The following is a 10,644-nucleotide window of genomic DNA, read 5'->3' as shown; positions in this document are numbered from 1 at the left end:
ATGTGTGAGCAAGGAGGCCTACAAACCTGACTCAGTTACACCAGCTCTGTCAGGAATTGGCCAAAATTCACCCAACTTATTGTGGGAAGCTTGTGGAAGGCTACCCGAAATGCTTGACCCAAGTTAAACGCAATGCTACCAAATGCTCATATGTAAATTCTGACCCACTGGGAATGTGATGAAATAAGTCATTCTCTCTACAATTATTCTGACATTTCACATTCTTAAAATAAAGTGGCGATCTTAAGACAGGGAATTTTTACTAGGATTAAATGTCAGGAATTGTGAAAAACTGAGTTAAAAGTATTTGGCTAAGGTGTATGTAAACTTCCGACTTCAACTAATATATATATATATATATATTAAAAAACACAGGAATTCACGACTGCACTGGGCATTTAAACTCTAGACACAAACCAGACTAAAATATGACAAAAGCACGCTGAATACACGTTTGGTCTTCATTTGAAATGTTATTGAACATATCCCAATCTCCTTTGGTTGGAAAACATAATTGGCAAAATAATGTATTGGGTCATAAGACCGAAGCATTTGAAAAGTACATGTGTAGACAAATTATTTTTCATACAGCAACATTTGATTCAATTGTCCTCAATCATACTACCTAATAGTAACAGAGCAAATATAATGCAATTTTAATGTATACTTTTAAAGTCTGAATACTTGTAAGAAAAAGTTGTTTAATACAATAGAAAAATACAATTGGTCACACTGTCCTTCATTGAAAGTAATCATTCTAAAATCACTAAGAGTGCACGAGGATAGCAGACTTAAACAAGGCTCCACTACAAGCAAATTCAATATGAATTCAGTAGCAAAGAACAAATTCTTTCATCCAACAAGATATGTAATATGATGCACACACAGTTCAGCAATGGGAACGGTAATATTCTACATGTAATCATGACAAGATGTCAGGGTAAGATGGTCTCTAAGTGTCCATTGAACTACCAGACAAGCCTGAAGGTCAAAGGTCCAATCAACAGTAACAATCAAGTTATGCCTATATCACATGTTTAGAACCTCCCATAATTGCAATTTGACCTTAAATGCACTATACCACCACCAGAACTGCAATATCTTAAAGCACGATGGGAAGAGCCATTTCAAAGTGCTTCAACATGGCTGTGTATAAAAGTATATTGCACTTTACTGAGGTGAGGTCTAAGACTGGGGTCTTAAGGCGGAAGCAGGGTTATGGCCTTCCTACATCATGTTCATCGCAGCATTGGCGGCTCAACAGAAGTACATGACAGTGTCTCACTGAAGCATACGTAACGACTATTGCGGCGACCAAACATTTAATTTCATGATCACAAGGTTTTCACAAGAAATTTGAACAGCCAATGTGAATAACTTACAATGAAGTCTGTGTTGTGAGGGCAGCCCTTAAATTCTTCAATCTGCAGGAAATGCATTGAGATGGCAACATTATCAGCAGCTCGCAAATGTTTTAAGGTGTAGCATTACTTTAAGTTGAACTTAAGGTCATCTATGCATTTTATCGTGGTTGAGGCTTGGATTGGGGGTAGGACAACTTCTACAAGTAGGAAAACTTCAGGACAACTTCTACAAGTAGCCATTCGATTTAATCAGATCCAGGAGAAGTTTAAGTCAAGAGGAAATTTTCCTCTTGAGTTTTCCAAGAACAATGCAAGATTGTCTCTCTGTCCCTATGTGGATATTATTGACAAAATAAAAATACAGATTTCAGTGAGGACACAGAACTAATAATATAGGAAAGACTTGAATGTAGCTAAACTATTTCTATTTGGTGGGGTTTACATTGCCCAAACTACCTAAACAAATAAATGGTGGTCCATGCATAGAAAACAACAATAACTTGAACCGTGACTTCTTGAGATACTACAAATCAGTCTTACTAGTCATTAAAATGTGAGAATCAGGAGGAATGAGTCTGTCTTAGAGGCCTCTTAAAGGGTAGAATAAGTGATGGCAATCCCTAGAAGCAGACATGCTGATTGGCTACAAAGTGTCCCCTTGATTTACAGACTGCCTGCGAGAACAACACCCAGGGCATCACTGATTGGCTGCGAGAACTATGAGGCGACCCCCTTGGCATCACTGACTGGCTGAGAGCAGGCCCTGTCTTTGAGCATGCTCCAGGATGGCGTTGTGGCAGAAGTAGTACTGGTCGGGGGTCTGGATCGTGAAGGCCCTCTGTGTTCTCATCCACCGCACCGTCTGACACACATTGAGTGTCCCCATGTCCTGCAACTGGGACAGACAAATGTCCAGGGCACAGAAGGTACCTGGGGAGAAGGAAGGTGGGAGACATCATTATCAACAGATATATTATGAACTGGGGAAGATGCAGGAATAACATTAATTCACTATGGACTCCATACATTATAGCCAAGGTGATAGCCATAGAAATAGAATCCCTATTAGAGAAATGGGGTGACACCTATGACTATCACATCAGATATTCTATTTAATTGTGTGCATTACATGTTATTGAGGTGATCTGGGGGGAATTAACTTGTTATAAGCATGTATGAGCCTTTATATTGTCTTATTAGGGCCCTGTGGTTTGTGCAATCATGTGACATGCCTGGATTTTTAACCTTTTATAGCTTTTTCATCAAACTGTCCCAGCAGATGGTCCAGCTGCATCCTCAGACAATTGCTTTCCTTTTTGATGTAATTCTAATGTCTGGATAAGGCTTAAAATACAGGATAAAATCTTGCCATGTCACATGATTGTGCAAAATACAGAGCCTACATAATATATTTTGTGTGTCTTTATTTTGGTCTCAAGGACTGGAGTAAAGTCTGACACGCATAGACTAAAGGAGTGGTGGTCATCAGTGAGAATGAATAGTTCACCTGTTCTGCCTATGCCCGCACTGCAGTGAACCACCATTGGGGGTCCCAGGGGGTGGCCTCTCCACTGGGGCCCCATGCCCTTCACCGCCTGTCTCTGCTGCCTCTTGACGGCCCCCAGGAAGTCGATGAGCGTCAAGGCCGAAGTGGGGACGCCGTAGTCAGGCCAGCTCAGGTATTGGAAGTGGGTCACCTGCTTCTGCTCACAATTCTGGTAGGGACGGGATAGACAGACAGACACACCATGATAAGTGTTAAATTGTGGTAAACAAACACTGATATGCACGAGTTCTAACATGTTCAAACTTGTTGGAAGTTTTGATGTTAGCCCAACACCAACACTAAGATAGTGTTGCACAGTGAAAATTGTTCCAGCTAAAGTGAACAGCCATCCCTATACAGCTAGCCTGTGCTACAGATAATCTCAGATTTTCATCCTTAAAAAACAACAAATCAGCAATAGGAAATGTGTTCTTCGTTGTGTAAAGGGAGCAGAGGTCACTTTAGACCTGTAGCTAGCTACTGTACCTCCATGTTGTGCAGCTCCAGGGTGGTCTGGCTGTAGTGGGAGTGGTTGTCCACTCTCTGGTTGACCACAGCCATGTGACTGTACACCTCCTGGCCACCTTCCTCCAGAGGCCAGTACTGACCACATTTCTTCCGACCGCCCTCGTCCGTCCTGCAACACACAGATAAATTTTTTTCCAGGAGGGTAATGACAATCTCTCTAGAATTCAAGAAGTGCCCCATTGTAACATATATGGGTCTGGTTCACAACAGTCACCACATAACAGCATTTCCAAATGTCAGTGAATCATTTAACAACAATCCTCCACTTCATGCCATGACAAAGACTTTATATAATTTCAACTCCCACTGGGTAAAGGAAAGGTGTAAGAAAAGTAACTACCTTGTTGTCATGACAATGACTAGCACATTTTGCTCCCAGACCATTCTCCAAAAATCACCATAGGTTTTCTCCAGTGGTCCTGTGGACAGTAGAGTAGAATGAAGGGAATGATCTACTTGTTACATCAAGGCTCATACACACTTACAAAATGTTGAGGTCTTTATGTATAAAATGTTCAACCGACTCAAAATTGTTATTTAGGCTGGATCATCAGGGGGTCATACACTGAGTGTACAAAACATAATGAACACCTGCTCTTTCCATGACAGACTGACCAGATGAATACAGGTGAAAACTATGATCCTTTATTGATGTCACTTGTTAAATCCACTTCAAGTCAGTGTAGATGAAGGGGAGGAGACAGGTTAAAGAATAATTTTTAAGCCTTGAGACAATTGAAACATGGATTGTATATGTGTCATTCAGAGGGTGAATGGGCAAGACAAAAGATTTAAGTGCCTTTGAACGGGGTATGGTAGTAGGTGCCAGGCGTACCGGTTTGTGTGAGTCAAGAACTGCAACAGTGCTGGATTTTTCACGCTCAACAGTTTCCCGTGTGTATCAGGAATGGTCCACCACCCAAAGGACATCCAACCAACTTGACAACTATGAGAAGCATTGGAGTCAACATGGGCCAGCATCCCTGTGGAACACTTTCGACACTTTGTATAGTCCATGCCCCTACAAATTGAGGCTGTTCTGAGGGCAAAAGGGGTGTGCAACTCAATATTAGGAAGGTGTTCCTAATGTTTTGTACACAGTGCGCATGCTTATGACAAGTCTTTCAATGCATCAAGCACATCATAATGCATTATACCTATCGACTTTAGTGTTACCAAAATACCAATAGTTTGAGAACCAAAGGAACCTCTTACAAATGAATGAATATCCCATCAAAACGACTAGTGCAAAGTCTCTGATGGTGAAACTAGCAGATGTAATATCATAGATGGCCATCGTTGTACCTTGAGTACCGATGTATGCATTCTTCTGTTTGTAGCCATCCATGAAGCTGGCGTTGATGTAGTCTGATCTCTGTGGGAACAAACAGGCCTTTGTCACAGCGACCGAGAGAATAGGGGTCCTATAACATCAGAGCTGTACAGAAGCAATCCAGATCACATTATAGAGCCCTGTTAGATGAATGCCAAATAAATTGAGCAAATAAAAAGAGGGGGCTATCAAGGCGGTTTTAAGCCGTTTATCAGAGGCCTTTGGTGAGCCAGCTGAGTGTAAAAGTAGAGGCTTTCTCACAAACACATGAACCAAAGATGTCCTTTGACATTCTATGAGGCTGAAAGAGAGCATTCACGTATGGCAATATTGAGCAGTTCTTTTGTGTTTTTTTTTGTCCCCTTAACAGCCTATTCAAGATGAATATTTAAAAAAAAATTGAATTAATATTTGAAGTTCTAGGAACCACATGTAATGTGCAGGTATATGTGCATTTACAAATACTGTATGGAGCCATATTATGCTGTTGTGAATGGTGACAGCAAGTCAACTAATGCACATTGTGCTTGATAAAAGGCAATATATGCACATGTGGTTACTAGAAAGTGTTACTGATATCTCTTATGATACACTAACTGCATGATGACATTGCCATATGACTTTTGAGAAGTACACACCTCGTTTTGTCGAGTTTTCAGACGAACTCTTGTTTGGTCAAGACACAGGACATCCCCATAGCGATTCCTCTCCTGGTTGTATGCAGTACTGGAGAGATTGACAGACATAATCAACCATTGGTAATTTAAGAATATAATGAATCGAGTTACTGCTCCAAGGGACTGATGCAAAGTTTTGCCATCCAGTTTGATGCTTTCCTTGGTAGTTTAATGGACAAACCCAAAGTCTCATCCTTTTCAACCCAGTGAGGGCTGGGGGGCCCGTATTCACAAAGGGCCAGAGTAGAATTGCTGGTATATGATCAGTTTAGCCATTTAGATAATAAAGAATAAGATTATAAATCGATAGGAGGGTTCTGATCCAAGAAAAGCTCTGATCAGCTTCTACTCTGAGACGCCTTGTGAATACAGGACCAGAACTCTCTAGGCTTCTCCCTATGCAGCTCAAATGCCTGGAAATGTAGATCAACCCTTTAAAAGGGATTGTACTCATCTACTCACAGGGCACAATGGAAGGTCCCTGGCGGTTTCTCCTTGCGGATTTCCACATACTCCAGGTGGATGCCAGAGCGCTGGAGCCTGCCCAGGTGGGCCATGAACTCCGGCAGGCACATGGCCTCCAGACCGGGGGTGTGGACCGACGAGTCCGCCAGTGGGATGCCTACCAGCTCGTCAACGGGGTCCACGCGGCCGTTCTGCCCAGCCAGGAGCTGCTCGTTCCAGCCGTGAGCATCCAGGGGCAGCAGCCCCCCCAGGTGCTCTGGGAGACAATCCCGGGGGAGGTGCTGGCGGAGGTCGGACATTTTGACCATCTGGACCTGGGAGAGGAGAAGGAGGTAGGAGAGTATGAGGGCTTCAATTTCCAAAGTCAAGTGATAACATCTGATCTTAAGTCCTTGCTCCGATTAAAAAATATATATATATTGAAACTGGACCACATGTCAAAAATATAGAATCCTTTTTAGGACATCCTGATTTGTAAGCTGTAGGTTTCAGTCTTGTCCTAAAATGGATTCCATGCATTAATAGGGGTTTAGGTTGATTTCATTCCCATTCAATGAATCACTGGGACAGTCAATGAATCAACGTCAAGGAATCAAACAGTGTGCTTTTCAATTATGTTCCCTGCCCTGTTCAATAAATGGATTCCGATTTGATATTGCATATTAGAGCCATTTTACAAACGTCATATCATCAATGAATAATGTGATTGTGGTGATAACACCAAGCATTCAATCTCATGACCTCAAGTTCATAAAAAAGTCAGTTAAACAAGATCATTAATGACTAAATTAACTTTGTAAAAAAATGTAAATCACTCTCCTACTGCCTTCTGCTTTAAGAGATGCAAGTCCATCAGAGCCACATGAATGATCTGTTACATCTACTATTTCTTGTGAAATCAACAGTGACTTGGGCTGAGTATAAATGGCACCTTATTCCCTATGTTGTGAACTACTTTTGACCAGGGCCCATAGGGGTAGAGTGTGGATCGAAATGATTTACACCCTTGATAAAGATGAGCAAGTTAGTGACTGTATAAAATAAGTCATTCTAATTCTGAGCAACATTTTTATGCACGAAATTATATTCTTACAATTGCTCAGAGAAAGATTTTGTTAAACAAGTAATACTTTTTTCTCAAAAAGATAGGGGTCAAAATTGACACCCCTGAAGATTTTTACAGATAAAGTAGTCAAGTTAAGTATTTGGTCCCATATTCCTAGCACGCAATGACTACATCGAACTTGTGACTAGGGTTGCAAGGGGTCGGAAACTTTCCGGTAAATGTCCGTAATTTTTCCGGAAACTTTCCATGGGAAGTTAAGCCTGGGAATTTTGCTTAAATTCATCAAAAGTTAGCTTATAACAGTAAATATTTTTTTGTGGGATACGCAAGGCAACTCTAGGTCTTGTGGCATATTTTGGTTAAACTATCCCCAATTAAATGGAATCGCAACCCTCTGCATGTACAGTGCATTCTTCCATCACATGTACAGCTGATTCTCAAGATCTTGCACACTAATGAGATGCTATTGAGCTCACACTACTAGACAGTCTGAGCCAAGGACTACATTCTTTCTGGTAAGTTTCGATTACAATACCGGGTGGGATGAATATATTTTATATGACATACATAATTTGTTTGTTAACTAGTAGCCTACAGCAAACTGTGTTTCAATAATTTCTAACTTGTACATTTTTGCTACCATGTGGGTTTTAGCTTGCTTGAGCCTGCTAACTGAGGAGTGTTAATTCACCTGTTTCCATACATGTTTAATTTTAAAACATTTATCTTACAAAGGAGTTGTTTAATCTAACTGCTTAACTATTTAACTGTACATGAAATTGTATTTGTTTTTTTTATTCTTTTTTTCTCATCTTTACATGAAAATGCAACGGGCACTATTTGATGTGTGGAGATATTTCACTGCAGCTAATGTAGAAGGAAAAGCTGTGTACATTTGCAAATACTGTGCCAAATCATGTATGAAGAATGCAACAAAGACAGAGAATCATCTGGCCAAGAGCATAAAGTTCCCTCAGCGCACCTTTGACAAAAGTTTCTCTTTTTGAGGTGAAAATGATGAATCAGACAGCCCCATCAAGAGGATCCTCCTGGATGATGCATTTTGGGAGAGAGTGGTAAGCAGCCTGAAACTCCTGAAACCTATAGCAGTAGCCATTGCACAGATTGAGGGAGACAATGCCATCCTGTCTGATGTTCAGACTCGGCTCGCAGATATAAGAGAAGAAATCTGTACTGCCCTGCCTACTTCACTGTTGCTCCAAGCAGAGGAAACTACAGTTCTGAAATACATCAAAAAGCGAAGACTTCTGCCTGAAGTCCATACACGCCGCAGAGCACATGTTGGACCCCAAGTATGCAGGCAAGAGCATCCTGTCTGGTGCAGAGATCAACAAGGCCTATGATGTCATCACTACCGTGTCTCACCACCTTGGCCTGGACGAGGGCAAGGTTCTTGGCAGTCTGGCAAAATTTTTGGCTTTTTGAGCCTGACAACGAGCCAACCTCAACAAGGTTGGAAAGTGACAGTGAAGATGAGGCCTCAGAGTCTGATGTTCAAGAGGTGGACATTGAGGAGGTCCAGGGAGAAGACATAGAAGCCTGAGAGGAAGACAACCAAAGCTTTAGTTTCTAGACTATCATTTTACAGATGTATGTTAAATGTTTTTAGGAGATGCGATGGATCATTCAATATTCCCTTTCTTTTGTTGTTCAGTGAAATCATCCCATGTGAAGAGTCAAGTCATTTAATTAAAGTTCAATTCATAACTAAATAGTTTTTTTTATTTCTATTGGAAGGATTTAATAATTTGCAATTATGTCTACTTATAATATGGTAAAAGGTTTAAGTTTGTCTCCATATGGTAAATATATCCAATGCAAAAAAAACATCTACATTTAAATGGTATTAATAATAATTTGAATATATTCCCATATGTTTCCACCTCCCGAATATTCCCCAAAATGTGCAACCCTACTTGTGACTGACTACAAACATGTTGGATGCATTTGCAGTTTGTTTTGGTTGTGTTTCAGATTATTTTGTGCCCAATAGAAATGGGTAAATAACGTATTGTGACGAGTGAATAATGATGAGTGAGAAAGTTAGAGGGTCAAAGATCATAACCACAAGACATGTTAACCATTACCAATAACAGGGGTGGTTAGCATGTCTTGGGGATATGATCTTTGACCCACAGTAACTTTCTCACTCATCATTATTCAGGATTATGCGTAATCATGGTAGCATCCACATTAATGTAGAAGTGTTTAGAAACATTCTATTCTTATTTACAATAAAGGTGACTCCAAAATGGCATAAAATAATCTGAAACACAACCAAAACAAGCTGCAAAATTCATCCAACAAGTTTGTAGTCACATTCTTGACGTAGTCATTGCATACTAGGAATATGGGACCAAATAGTAAACTTTTGACCTCTTTATTTATAAGAATCTTTAGGGGTGTCAATAATTTCGACCCCTACCTTTTTGAGAAAAAAAAGTATTACTTGTTAAACAAAATCTCTTTCTCTGAGCAATTGTAATAGTATTAAAGAATAATTTCACAATTTTCTGGAGGATACAAATATAGCTCAGTATTTAAATTATTTATTTTATACAGTCACTATTGCTCATCTTTATCGATGGTGTCAATCATTTTACAATTTCAAACACAGCCGATGTGATTTATGATCCCAAACGTTCGCTTTCCCTGGGAGGAGTTAGTTCCTGAGTAAAGGTCACAGTGGAAACGCCTTGCATCCATCCATCAATAATTTATTTATTTAACTAGGCAAGTCAGTTAAGAACAAATTCTTATTTACAATGACGTCCTACCAAAAGGCAAAAGGCCTCCTATGGGGACGGAGGTTGGGATTAAAAATAAAAATAATCTGACAGCTGAGGAAGTGCCTTGTGTATCAATTACATTGCAGGGCTGGACGGCGGTTCACCCTCCAATGTCAGGTGTTATATACTGGAAGGGAGCATAACGATCATCCCCAGGTCCCAGGAGTGTTTATCTGCTTCTAATATTGTTGATGTTCCCAAACTAGGACAGGGAGTTACTGAAGCAATGTCTGAGAGATATAGGGGGCATGTTTGGCTCTACATTGTGAGGTCCTACTTCTGCACCATGCCAGAACATCTCTATCATGCTGAATCAGAAAAAAACATTGTCTCGAAGGCTAAATTGCTTGGTCCAAACCGTTATGTTACAGCTTTATTCTAAAATGGATTAAATAGTTGTTTTCCCTCAATCTACACACAATACCCCATAATGACAAAGCAAAAACAGGTTTTTAGAAATGTTTGCAAATGTATTATAAATAATAAACTTATATCACATTTACACAAGTATTCACACCCTTTACTTTGTTGAAGCACCTTTGGCAGCGATTAAAGCCTTCAGTCTTCTTGGGTATGATCGGGTTCAAATCCTGGTTCTAGATGGGCTACTCAAGGTCATTCAGAGACTTGTCCCGAAGCCACGCCTGCGTTGTCTTGGCCGTGTGCTTAGGATCGTTGACCTGTTGGAAGGTGAACCTTCACCCCAGTAGGAGGTCCTGAGCGCTCTGGAGCAGGTTTTCATCAAGGATCTCTCTGTACTTTGTTCCGTTCATCTTTCACTCTATCCCAACTAGTCTCCCAGTCCCTGCTGCTGAAAAACATCCCCACAGCATGATGCTTCCACCACCATGCTTC

At 40.5% G+C, this 10,644-nt stretch overlaps 1 protein-coding gene across 3 annotated transcripts in view; it reads right to left on the bottom strand.

The window, feature by feature from the left end:
* Window positions 1-453: 453 nt before the first annotated feature.
* Window positions 454-10,644, bottom strand: part of LOC115152418 (tyrosine-protein phosphatase non-receptor type 9) — a 58,882-nt gene continuing 48,691 nt past the window's right edge. For all 3 annotated transcript variants that reach the window (XM_029697274.1, XM_029697275.1, XM_029697276.1), the window contains 7 exons: window positions 5,911-6,227; window positions 5,410-5,497; window positions 4,744-4,813; window positions 3,779-3,857; window positions 3,397-3,547; window positions 2,872-3,079; window positions 454-2,294 (listed from right to left, as the gene is read on the bottom strand). In XM_029697274.1, coding sequence (XP_029553134.1) covers window positions 2,104-2,294; window positions 2,872-3,079; window positions 3,397-3,547; window positions 3,779-3,857; window positions 4,744-4,813; window positions 5,410-5,497; window positions 5,911-6,227 — 1,104 coding nt within the window. In that variant the 3' untranslated portion in view covers window positions 454-2,103. The remainder of the gene's footprint in view (window positions 2,295-2,871; window positions 3,080-3,396; window positions 3,548-3,778; window positions 3,858-4,743; window positions 4,814-5,409; window positions 5,498-5,910; window positions 6,228-10,644) is intronic.

The sequence above is a fragment of the Salmo trutta genome, chromosome 17, assembly GCF_901001165.1.
Source record: "Salmo trutta chromosome 17, fSalTru1.1, whole genome shotgun sequence".
Lineage (NCBI taxonomy): Eukaryota > Metazoa > Chordata > Actinopteri > Salmoniformes > Salmonidae > Salmo > Salmo trutta.
The sequence above is the reverse complement of the archived record's forward strand: the minus strand, read 5'-3'. Positions and strand labels throughout refer to the sequence as shown.